Source organism: Danio rerio, chromosome 4 (assembly GCF_049306965.1).
Source record: "Danio rerio strain Tuebingen ecotype United States chromosome 4, GRCz12tu, whole genome shotgun sequence".
In the NCBI taxonomy this organism is placed as follows: domain Eukaryota; kingdom Metazoa; phylum Chordata; class Actinopteri; order Cypriniformes; family Danionidae; genus Danio; species Danio rerio.
In genome coordinates this window covers 33,771,988-33,785,630 of record NC_133179.1, presented here as the reverse complement: position 1 = coordinate 33,785,630, position 13,643 = coordinate 33,771,988, and the positions used below count along the sequence as shown (strand labels likewise).

General features: G+C 33.8%; 1 protein-coding gene across 1 annotated transcript in view; it reads left to right on the top strand.

Moving 5' to 3' along the window:
- LOC137491257 (uncharacterized) overlaps window positions 1-9,613 on the top strand; it is a 29,824-nt gene extending 20,211 nt beyond the window's left edge. Inside the window, exon 3 of the mRNA XM_068220416.2 lies at window positions 6,090-9,613. Coding sequence (XP_068076517.1) covers window positions 6,090-6,886 — 797 coding nt within the window. The 3' untranslated portion in view covers window positions 6,887-9,613. The remainder of the gene's footprint in view (window positions 1-6,089) is intronic.
- Window positions 9,614-13,643: the final 4,030 nt, after the last annotated feature.

Genomic DNA, 13,643 nt, shown 5'->3' with positions numbered 1-13,643 from the left:
TAAGCCATTTTGACATTCTTTTATTTGCACAAGCTTGATATGACATAATCTATCCTCTTATATATGCTTTCAGAGTATCCCATAGGATACTATAACTCACCTCTGGGGACTTGTTGGTCTCAAGAAAGAAACTGATTTGAACATCAATGAATTTTACAAAATCGTCGTCTGCCTAGAGTTTTGAGGTAAACGGCCATGTACCTTGGGGGATTACATTGCCTGGAAAACAGCTTTAGTGAAACTGGACAATGGTCAGAAATAACAATACTACCATATTCTACTTCTGACATAGGGGGAAGTAACTGCTTGTCCAGGAGAAAATGGTCAATCCTGGAATAGGTTTAATGCACAGGTGAGCAGAAGGAAAATTGCTTGGAAGATGGATCTTTAAATCTCCAGGGGTTACTTACATCATATGTCTGAAGGAAGAAGTTGATGCATTGTGCTGGCTGACTTAATGTATTACTCGAAGCGATACAGCAAACTAGTGTGAGCATACACATCGACCAGGACCACAGACATGTTAAAAAGTTAATCTTGGGTTATTATGTGTCTGCCATTTTTATCCAACACATTTGACTCCATAACAAACTGTACATTCTTATGTTTGAGTACAGCAACGCCCCTACTTCTGCTATTGAAGTTAGAATGATAAATTTGTGTATAGGCTCCTTTATTAAGTTTAGAATAGTCTTTTTTTTCAACAGATGTGTCTCCTGTAAATATACAGTATAAGAGTTTAACTTAAGATTTGCGAACACCTTGATTCGTTTCACTTGGTGATTTAGCCCCCGCACATTTCAGCTGGTAAAGTTTGTCTTTACTCCACCCATTTTATGGAGGGCTGTCGAAAACATTTTTCAGAAGCATCCGAAAGGTATCTGTGGGTTTTGTATGTAGGGGGTGTGTGGGAGAGAGAGAGAGAGAGAGAAAAGGGGTGATCGCACATACACTTATAAACACGAAACAACACAATATTGAAACCTTGTGTGTTTACTTGCACACGCTTCCAGCTACTCCCACTCTTAACTAGCTGACCATGTGGGACCTCACGTGTAAAACAAAACCATTTGAACAGCTTTTGATGTTTTACTATAAAGCTACCCCATTTCTGACAAAATATACTTTAGAACTAGAAATAACAACAAACGTGCTATAATGGTCATTTAAAAGTTTAACAAAGTAAACAAAATTTTAAGTTTCACATGAGGACCTCAACAGTTTGCGTTATCGACTGCGGGATGAAGGCTTTTGGCAGCTGACTCCATGCCAGGGAGATAGATCGTTAAGTTGACTGAAAGTAAACTGCACTGAAGTCTTTGGTGACGTACTCGTTCACAGACATCATGAGCACTTCAGTAACAAAATTCTTGCTTCAATACGTACTTTTGCTTTTTTGTTTCTCACAGCCAATTGTTAAGTTTACACTGCTCGTCTCGACCCGATTTCTCTCCTCGTTTCCCTGCACTGCAACAGTTCAGTCAACTTCTCTTTCTTCCACATACCATATGATGCTGCCCTCTTCAACTCTCCTCTTCTTCCTTTATGCTTTCACCTATTTTCTTTTTGCCATCCCATGGGAGGAAGACCAATTAAACAATGTTTACTGTTGTCACAGAAAACCAACAATTATAAATGTATGATAATATGCTGTCATGACTTTGCAATAATTTTTTTTTTTGTTGTAATAGAGGCCAATGAAGACAAAATGGCCATGAATATAATGAAAAGGGAGTAAATTTGCCCAGAGTGTATTGACTTTTTTAATTTCAAAGCATTTTTCCAGAATATGTCAGAAAAAGATGTCCCCAAATATCAGTCCGTTTCCTAAAACACAGATAAAGTTTTGGCCAAATTAAGCCTCAAAATCAACCCAGAATGGATGAAAATGACCCAACAGCGCACAAGGGGAAAGGTGCAGAGATGTATAAAGTACTAGAGACCCAGACTTAAGTAAAAGTACAAGTACTCTATCAAAAAGTGACTTGAGTAGAAGTGCTCTTTAAGCACCATACTTAAGTGGAAGTAATAAAGTATTTAACATTTTTTTCACTTAAGTATTGCAAGTAGTTTTTCAAAATTTACTACTCAAGTACTGAAAGTAAAAGTACAAGTATTGTGTTATGTAGTTATTAAAGAAAGCAGTCAAAAGACATATTGTTTTGTTAATTTTAAATCTTTTTTTCCTTGAACCACAGATTATATCAGCTTTAACACACACCTTTCAAAGTTGTCACAAAAACACTTCATAATTCACTCAAAAGGCTATTGAAACCTATTTTCGGAAATGGGTTTCGCAAATTACTGGTTATAAACACTGTAAATGGAAGATCTAAACATTTTTCCAGAAGACGCTGGTCGCTATGGCGACCTCAGTGCAGCTGCCAAGAAAAGGTCTATAATTGTAACGAGTGGGGGTGTGAATTTACACTGGTCTCACGGTTTGGTTCGGTTACGATTATTATGCCAATGATTCAGTTCAATTCGATAGCCAAGTATTGACGATGCTTTCCATACATAGATTTTTTGTTCACAACACAATAAATTTTTTTTTTTATTAAAATCTAAAAAATATATTAATATTTATATATTATCCCTTTAACTTCCTGCTCGACCAAATGGTTGACCATATTTTGACTGACCATATCTTATTGAGAGGAGTACCTAACTTACCTAAACCTGATTGAGCCATCTCTATCATTTGGTTGAGGTAGGTTATGCCAAAAAAATCCACTAGTTGTCACTAACTCAATCAAAAGCACTCGTCACAACATTGTTTCTACAATGAAATCAAAAACAAGGAAATCTGTCCTGACATCATGTGAACTGTTTTTGGTAAAAATTTGCAAGGTAAGCATATATTTTGACTTATTACCTGCTTAGAGCCCTAACTTTACAAAGTTATGGTACTTGGTGTCATAAAAAATATTTAGTGTAGGAATTTTTGAAAAACATGCTCTACTAAATGGTTAATTTGTCACTTTATGGTAGAAAAGCAAAACTAAAGATTTCATATCATGCATTTCTGCAGTCTGAATGGACTGTTTGCTGAGAAACATCAGCTTTTGATAATTCACAGAATAAATATGACACAGCTTGTTATTTATTCATGAATATACTAAGATCATTTCTTAAGTATATCTATTTTTCAACACTTTTAGGATAGTTTTGGAGTAAATATAATGAATTTTTAGAACTTATTTGTGGAAATCACAACTTTTAAAGATAATTACCTCTTAAATGGCAAATACTTGTATACCAGCATTAGCACAATCGTAAGAAATTTAAATTTGATTGTTTGTGTATTTTTTGTAGATATTTGATGGATGTCAATAGTTTCTACAGTACAAGAACTCATTGTCAGGCCCTTTTACCAGAAAATTCTTTCACTGATGAGATAATTCAGCATGTTCACTCACATACATACACTCTCTCTCAGACACACATGCACATACATACACACACACACACACACACACACACACACACTGCCCTGCACACACCTAATGTAATGTACTATGTACACATTCTCCCTACACTCTCACACATTCTTACACTCTAACACGCGCGCACACACACACACACACACACACACACAGTTCTCTCTGTCTCTCACTCACACACAGAAGTTTGTTTTCGTGAAAATTGGGTACATTACATAGGTTTCCATTCATTTTATACTGTCCAAACCGTATATTGTATTGCCCTCACCCCACCCTAGCCCTAAACCCAACCATCACAAGAGACAGTGTGCAGCTTTACTCTGATTAAACTCATCCTGTGGAATTTATAAGCTTTTTGAGAAAGGAGGACGTCACCAATGTTCTCATATTTCACCTCCTTTTTGTAATAACCGTGTCATACCTATGTCATTAAACAGATTTGTGTCCTAATATGTCACAAAATCACGCACACACATTTTTGTGAATTGTGGGGATATTACATAGGTTACAATTGTTTTTATACTATATAAACTGTACTTTCGATTGCTCTAACACCAAATCTCTAAACCCAACCCTTACAGGAAATTATGTAGTTTTACTTTCTGAAAATAAAAAATATTTATTATGATTGCATGTCAAAAATAATGTCCACAAAATTTACCATCTCCTCGTAATATCCGTGTAATACCGATGCTTTTATATACATGGACACACGTACACACAAACATGTATAAATAAACTATTTTCCACACTCATACACTCTCTTTTACACACATGCACACACGCACACACAGGTACAATCACACTGTTTCTCACACTCTCTCTTACACACATTATTCACTCTCACACACACACACACATAGACAAACTCACACTTTGGGAGTTTTGAAGTTTGATTGGTTAATACCACAATAAACAGTTCCATCTTCTGGAAGCTCTCGTGAAACTAAACTAAACAAGCAAACTAAATCCTGTTGCACTAATTCACTTGATTTTGATTTTATTGTAAAACAAAACTGGATAACATGTATATTACTGTGTTAAATTAAAATCTGAAAGATTTTATGGCTTGTGGCTATTATTTAGTATTCAATAATGTTTTATTTTGATTATGTTTTATGTTTTCTTACACTTCATATTTTCAGGTTTTTATAGTATATTTATTAATTCTGGTACTTTTACCATAAACCTACAAATTTAATCATTTGGTAGAGGCTGATATTTAAAAAAAATTATAGGATGTGTTGAAAAAAAATGCATTGATTGTGTTAACTAGCGACATTAGGAGTTAAGAAATCCAAACAAAAAAAATTATATTGCTTTTTTTCTTGGTGTGACAGTTAAAGGGTTATTTGTAATACAATTTTGTCCTTTAATACAGCAGTAAGATATATAAACTTTACCCTTAATTTGACCTGCTCAAAGAATACACTCATTCTGAATGTTTCAAACAAAACTCCAGTACATGAGCATTTATACTAAATGAACTAATGTAAATATTCTCCCGCTTGCTTTTTGAGAGCAGACAGGCAAGGTCTTACACCACTTTGATTAGTTATTGTCTTCACCTGCTCAACAGAAAGGGTGTGATCTGCTTTAGAAATGAAAGCGATGTTCACCGAAGGTGGGAAGAACAGCCGAGGTTACAGTTTATGCACATAATATGCGGTTATCACAGGTAACCCAAAATAGACACAGTGGATAAAACTTGCACATCAGGCACGCTCGTGTCTGGATCCACAAGAATCGCTTTAACAGCCAAGAGGAGATGAACAGTTACCTCACAAACAGGCCAGCGCAGCGGGTCAAATGTCCAAAGTGAGAGAGAGGCAGAGATGAAGTTTTACAGCATTTCTCCCTATAGAGAAATAGTGGCTCGTGTGCTGTGCCGCCTTCACTCGCCCTCACCTCCATCCTAGTATTGCGTCATTGTGCATATGAGATAAAGTACGTCAGTACGTAACAACCGGTTATGATTTATTACTGAACTGATATGGATAATTTTGACACCCCTAGTAATGAGTAACAATGCAGCACATAAAAAAATCTATCGTAGTAAAAGTATCAGCGAAAATATGTACTTAAGTAAAAGTGGATACAGGAGAAAAAAAACAATACTCCAGTAGAGTACAGATACAGCCTTTTAGTACTTAAGTACAGTATTGAAATAGTTCTACTTCGTTACTATACATTTCTGGAAAGGTGCACGTTCCAGCGTTTATGCAGATGCTGTACAGGTATGTCTCATGTCTGAGAGGGAAATATTCAGCTGTTTGTTCATTATGAATATATTTATGAATAAAAATAGGCCATTTACGACTTTTAAATATGTGTCTTATCAATATGACCAAAATGACTTTTGAGAAACTGAAAACTGGACTGACACGGTTTCAATTTACTAGAACTTCTATAAAGCGGCTTTAACAAAATTTACATTGTAAAAGCACTAGATAAATAAAGATGATTTGAATCTGCTTAAATGTGTACACATTAACAGACCAAACAAAATATGATCTGATTCATTTGACATTTAATGTGCATCAAAATTACAGCATGTGTAGCCAATGTTTCCAGTGTCTTTTCACTTTTCAGCTTTTGATGAAAGTTTTTAAGACTTAATGAAAACTAATGTTTTATTTATTTCAGACTTAATTGAAGAGTACGAGGGGAGTAAAGAGGAGGAACATCATGTCAAAATTGAGGAAAAAACTCATTTACAGACTGATGGTGTTTTGAAAAGGAGAGACAAGAATCGTTTCACCTGCACTCAATGTGGAAGGAGTTTTGGAAGAAAAGGCGATCTTAAGATTCACATGAGGATCCACACTGGAGAGAAAATATCCACATGCACTCAGTGTGGAAAGAGTTTTGGAAGAAAAGACCATCTTAAGATTCACATGATGATCCACACTGGAGAGAAACCATTCACATGCACTCAGTGTGGGAAGAGTTTCAGCTACTCATCACACCTTAATGAACACATGAGGATCCACACCGGAGAGAAACCATTCACATGCACTCAGTGTGGGAAGAGTTTCAGCCATTTATCATCCCTTAATCAACACATAAGGATCCACACTGGAGAAAAACCATTCACATGCACTCAGTGTGGGAAGAGTTTCAGACACTCATTAATTCTTAAACAACACATAAGGATCCACACCGGAGAGAAACCATTCACATGCACTCAGTGTGGGAAGAGTTTCAGACAATCATCATCCCTTAATTACCACAAAAAGATCCACACTGGAGAGAAACCATTCACATGCACTCAGTGTGGGAAAAGTTTCAGCCAATCATCATCTTTTAATTACCACATGAGGATCCACACTGGAGAGAAACCATTCAAATGCACTCAGTGTGGGAAGAGTTTCAGAATATCAACATCCCTCAATTTACACATGATGAGCCACACTCGAGAGAAACCATTCACTTGCACTTAAGCCACGATCACACTGGACTTTTCTTCCCATAGACTTCCATTCATACGCACGTGAATGCATCGGACAGGAAACGCAAATTTGTGCGTTTCCTGCAAAGTTTTGCAGTTTACTACATTGCAAAGTTCAAGCTTGGTAAACTCTGACCTGCAAAATCGCATCACTTGATTGTGTGAGACCAATCGAAGATCAAAATATGAACTCTCTTGGCAGAAATGTAAAATATGGACCAATCGCTCACTTTTTTTAATGTCTAATCATCTTGGTTAATCCCGCCCCTTTTGCAGCGCCATACAACAGAATTTTGCATGCTCAAACTCTTGTGTGACCGCAGCTTCGGTGTGAGAAGAGTTTCAGTTACTCATCAGAAGATACTAGAAAAATACTAGAAAAAGTTGTTTCTACTCAATTATGTTCCTTTTCTGCAGACGAACAATATTTTTGATGTGTTTCAGTCAGGTTTCAGGGCTCATCACAGTACAGAAACCGCATTAGTGAAAATAACCAATGATTTACTCTTAGCTGCTGACCAAGGGTGCATCTTGCTATTAGTTTTACTCGATATTAGTGCGGTATTTGACACCATTGACCACAATATCCTCATAAATCGCTTAAAGTCTACAGGTGTCCAGGGACAGGCTCTACAATGGTTTAAGTCATACTTAACTGACCGTTACCAGTTTGTGAATATTAATGGACAGCCCTCACAAGTCAGCCCAGTAAAGTATGGGGTGCCTCAAGGATCGGTTTTAGGCCCTTTACTGTTTACAATTTACATGTTACCTCTGGGAGACATTATTAGAAGACATGGGATCAGCTTTCACTGCTATGCAGATGATACTCAATTATATATTTCAACTAAACCTGACGAGACGTCTGAACTGTCTAAACTAACTGAGTGTATCAAAGACATTAAAGACTGGATGACAAACATTTTTTTCTCTTAAACTCAGACAAAACAGAATTATTACTTATTGGGCCTAAATCTTGTACACAGCAGATCTCACTACTCAATCTATAATTAGAGGGATACAAAGTTAGCGTTAGCTCTACTATAAATGATCTGGTTGTCATATTAGACAGCAATTTAACTTTTGAAAACTTTATATCCCATGTCACAAAAACTGCCTTCTTTCATCTGAGAAATATCGCTAAATTACAAAGCATGCTATCTATCTCTAATGCAGAAAAGCTAGTCCATGCTTTTATGACTTCGAGGCTGGATTATGAAGTGGATTTTATACTCTTTAAAGTGTGATGTTAATGTATATATTCAAATTGAATGTGTATAATCTGCTTGTAGACATACATACCATTAGAAGAATACCATTAGAAGGGTTAACCTAGGTGGAAATTGGGGTCAGGGGTTAAATTGGGTGGAATTTGTGGTCAGGGGTTAACCTAGGTGAAATTTGGGGTCAGGGGTTAAACTAGGTGGGATCTTGTGTGAACAATGTGAAAAACAGTTGCAAAAGAGTATTTAAGCAGGCCAGAACATCAGTGAGACAGAATTTTTTTAGACAGAGATGCTACTGGGGGTCTCCTGAAAATTCTCCTTTGTTGTCGACAATAAAGTATACCCTTCTGATATTCATAACCTTCAGACTGAGTTTGATTCATTAAGAGAAAAACCTAAGAAATCACTATAATTGGCGTCCCTGGGTGGGCTGGAAAGGAGCAGGACTGGTGTTACTGTGCATGCTGGACTGGAGAAAAAACACCAATATGTGGCCACAATAAAAAAACGGTAAGCGATTTTATGCTTATTAGTTTGTGTTTTTTCTGCCAGGACCTGCTTGTAACGGTAAATACACTTGAACTGTTTCTCCAGCTTTAAATAATTAAAAGTAAATGTAGAAATCCTGTGGTTACCGCTCTAAGGTTAGAGGCTGCTTGGACAGGTCACTCAAGAGGAGTGTAGAGTATTTATTTAATTGTAGTGTTTGTGTATTTGCTGCTTCGGGTTAGGCAAAATAGTCCACATTGGTGTGCAGAGAAGACTCCCTTCCTCCTCCTTGACTGGAATGAGGATGGGTGATGCAGCTCAGGTTACACTAAGTGGAGGAGAGGAGTGAATGAGAAGAGGAAAAATAATAAGAGTAAAAGTGTGAATGCGTTTAAACGTTTTTTAATAAGGAGTAGGTTAAAATAATGATTATAGTATATTATAATATAAAAGGAGGGTTAAATATGTGAGGTGTGATTTAAAGAACAATAGGAATAGTGATTTATTCAGTTTAAAAGAATAGATTATGATATAAAGGAGGAGTCTTCTAAATCAAAACTAATGGAACATGTTGCATTTGAAAGACACAGAGTGAAAAGGCAGAAGAATATACTAGTTAAACATTTTTCTGAAATTATATTTGTGTTTTAAGTTTAAATATGTTAAAAAAGAACAATAGGCTGAATAGAATTAAATTCTTTACATAGCAACAGGTGAAAGACAGTCTGCCCCAGGATGGGGGTAAGAGATAGATTTATGGTGTCCATGTGTGAACAATAAATAGATTATTTCTATTTACAGCACAAGGAAAACAGAGAAGAGGAGAGTAAAAGAGAGAATATCAAACTATTAGATAAAATAATGACATAGACTTTAGCATAATTGTGGATAGAATATAAGTTATTGATGAATAGATATATTATAAAGTGGTATAGTAAGATAAATGAAATGAGGAAATACTAATAATAGAGTTATATTATATAGAAAAGAGTTTGAAACTCTACTAATGGAAAAGAATAAATGAAGCCATAGTGATGAATATATATAGAGATAAAGGAAGTATGGAGTAAAAGAATATATTAATAAACAAATAGATTTACTAAATAAGTATGAACGAATAACATATAAGTTAGTTCTTGAATTAAGAATAAAATAGAAAAAGAAAACTTAAAAAATGAATATTGATTAATTGAAAATTTAATTATAAAATGTGAAACAAAATAAGCTTTAAAATGTATAAGAAAACCTAAGAGCTAAAAACTTAAATTACAGAAAGGAAAAAGAATAAAATAGAAATAGAAAAAATAAATCCACTGTTTCATAGATCAAATTAAAAGTTTAAAATATGCTTACAATATAGGCACATTGAACAGATAAGATAAAAAGTAAAAAGCAGTAACAATTTGAAGAAATAATTGACTTTAGAGAATTTGTTTGTATTTAAGGGCAATACAAATGCTTGTTTCATCTTTCTCAAAGTCAGCTACATAAGATCTAAGCCATCATCTATTTGTAGTAAAGTAAAGTGATTTAGATGAAAATCACACTGGGTAAATGTTAAAACATGATAGAGTGAGTTAATATATATATATATATATATATATATATATATATATATATATATATATATATATATATATATATATATATATATATATATATATATTGCCCTTATATATATATATATATATATATATATATATATATATATATATATATATATATATATATATATATTTAAGAGTGTAGGCAGTAAGAAGATAACTGATAATTAAACATTGCATTTCAAAAATGAAAAATGATTTTAGTAAATAAATATGTGAATTTAATTAATAATATTAACTTTGAGCTATAGCAGTAATGATTTTGAACAGTTATACCAGATATTGGGCCACCATGTAGTATTGTTGAGTTAAATCAGGTATGGAAAAACAGCTATGGAAATAAAAAATACAATACTAAAATACGTGGCAGAGAAAATAAAAGATAAGATAATGTCAAATGGCAAACAGACGAAACATTTGATGTAAGCAGTGAGAAAATAAAAACTGAGTATGGAAAATGTTAGGGAAATTAAAATACGATGTAAAAATGACCGGTTAGTAGAGAAACACTAGCAAAGATGAGGAGAAATGTAAAGTAAAGCATAATCCGAAGCTAAAGAAATTAATTAGAAATAGAATAGAAATAAAAAATTAAACATATTTACATATGATAAAATGATTGTGAATTAGAGAAAAATAAACTGTTAAAACCGTAGAGAGGAGAAAATAGATGAGAGGAGTCTTCATTTGATGGTAAAAACATGGGAAAGAAGAAAAGACTTTTATAGGTTATGAGCTAAATTCCATATATTACTTAAGAGGACATAGGGATGGACTTTGGGGGACTGTGGTCTCTTATCTACCAGACATCTCTGAGTGCACTGTCAAATGGAAAAGGTGTTTGAAAAACACAATGGACAAACTGTTGGCTGTGGACATTTGTGAAAGCAGTGAGGCAGGAACTGCATGCCCAGGAATTACTGAGGACTGGAAAGGCTACTTATGTTCAGAGACACTAAAAAGAGGCAAACAAGCTAATGATTAACTGATCAAAGAGAAAAAGCACTCCACCAGAACTTTACAACAGCTCAATGAAAGAAAAGAAGCCAGCACAAAGAGAAGGGGGAAACACTGTGCCCTGATATGGACACCACAGAAAAGACTGCACTAATCTATGAACCAGTTGTCTTCTCGGGGTGTGAGGAGGGAGAGTATGGTAGTCCATCTCAAAGCAGTCGACCTATAGTCCAAATTGACTACAATGTGACCACTCAGAGGGCAAAATAAGAGCAAAAGTGTAGCTACCCATTCTTGTATCAAATCAGACTCCTGTCAATTTGATAAAAAGAAAAGTATCATGTAAACTGTGAAAAGTCTTAGATGATAATGTACAATGAAACTTTAAATGTGTAATGTTGAAATGATAAATTATGAAGAATGTTAAATTATTTTGGTTCATTTTCATAGGTTAACTCATAGAGATTATTGAACATAAGAGGATAAATTATAATGCATGGTGGTGATAAAAAAGATAATAAAAAACAGTTTTTGATAACTGAAAAAAATAATAATTTGGGTTAGAAGTTGATGGAGTTAAGTATTTAAGTTAAAATTAGGGAAAACTTATTTTGAGTAAACTAAACTAAGATTTGAGAGAAAAGCTATGTCAGAGATTAAGACAGAAAAGTGATTTATACTTGAAGAGAATGAAAAAAAATGAAATGAACTCACAGTACTGAATAGGTCAAAAAGTAACAATTCTAAATGTACTAAAATAATATTTGAAAAAGAAAAGTGTCTAAAAATAAAAAACAGAAAACATTTGTTTTACAAATGTGAAGAAATAATTAAAAGCAAAGAAGAATTAAGGACTAAAGATGAATAATCAGATCAGATAGAGAGGAACCTATAAAGAAATCCAGTGATTTTTCAGTCAACTTGTAGAAAATTACAACAAAAATTTATGTATAACCAGTTTGATGTGAGAGCAGGAAGGAATTAGGAGCTGAAAATGCTGAAAAGCAAAAATGCTTATTAATATAAAATGCAAAATAAGAAATTATTTAGGTAAGTGTCAAATTATAATAATGATTAACAGTTCAGGACATAAAGGTAGACAAAATTAGCCAGCATAGGGAGGATTAATTAAAATTAAATCAGATGCAGGTCTGTTATATGCTGGAATAGGCATTATTGAAACTTTTGAGAACATAGCAATATTAGAAACACTTAGATATGTTATGGCATTTCTAATTAAAGTCAATTTCAATTTGGTTGTGATTGTGTAGGTGACTATTAAAATGGACTCTATTTGAATTTGATTTGAATTAAATTTTTGATTAAGGTATTAGTCAAAACAGAAATAAGTAGATGTTGTACAGTTTATGATTTAAGAACAGTCAGTGATAGAGAATTTCTTAGCAGAGGTTCCTGTACTTAAATTTGTTAGTTTGGATGCCAAATATGTTAAAGTAATGAATTTCTGTTCAGGTTATTATCAGAGGAGGGTAGACACTTGGTTACCCCTAAAGTAAATAGGCTGATATACATACATTAGAATGCATAAAAAGATTTAGAATATTCCGTGATGGATATTATAACATGTAGGACTTAGTTTTCTGCAGGTACATCTAGCTCAAGCTAAGTAAAAGACATAAATAACATTTTTTAGGGATGAAGGGTTTAGTGTTAACAACATTCTGTATCTAATCTATATGCAATAATAACTGTTAAGCTGATAAATAAAAAATTGATTTTACATTAAAGAAAATAAGGTAGCAGGTCTAACACTAGTATACAGCCACAACCTCAATTAGATGATTAAACAACATACTAGTATCTATGAACAATATATCTAGCATTATAGGTGAACGAAAAAGACAAATAAGATTTATGTATTACATACAAAGTACAGATTGTTGAGGCAACAGCATTTCTAGATATTGGCATTTGAGATGTACATGGTTTGAATCAAGGGTGAAGTGGTAAGGAAAATTGAGCAGCAAGGATAATAATCGCCTTTTTGAATGCAGTGATTAGTGAATTGTTGTACACATGTGACATCTGTGCAAAGTAGAATGTGAGTAAAAGATCGGCAATAGGCCTAAGCGGATATTCAAGAACTTGATTGTGGATGTTGTGAAATGATAAAATTAGCTTAGGGCAAGAGATACAAGTTTTTGGGCATGACAGTTGTGGTAGATGAGTGAAGGTAATTCCATCAGCAGAGCAGGGAAGAAGAAACAGTTACAATATTTAAGATAATAGTCTTATAAGTCTCATATTTAGAATACCTTCAGAAATAAGTTTAATGTGTCTGCATTTAAAAATAAATTAGAGTAATGAAAGTCAATTAAAGTGAATAAAGGTAATTAAGTAGATAAATAAGTGGATATATGACTCAGTGAATAGATAAATAAATGAACTGATAAAGTATTGGAAATCAAGAAAATTGAGAAATTACACATAACTGTAAGGAATGATTGAAAGA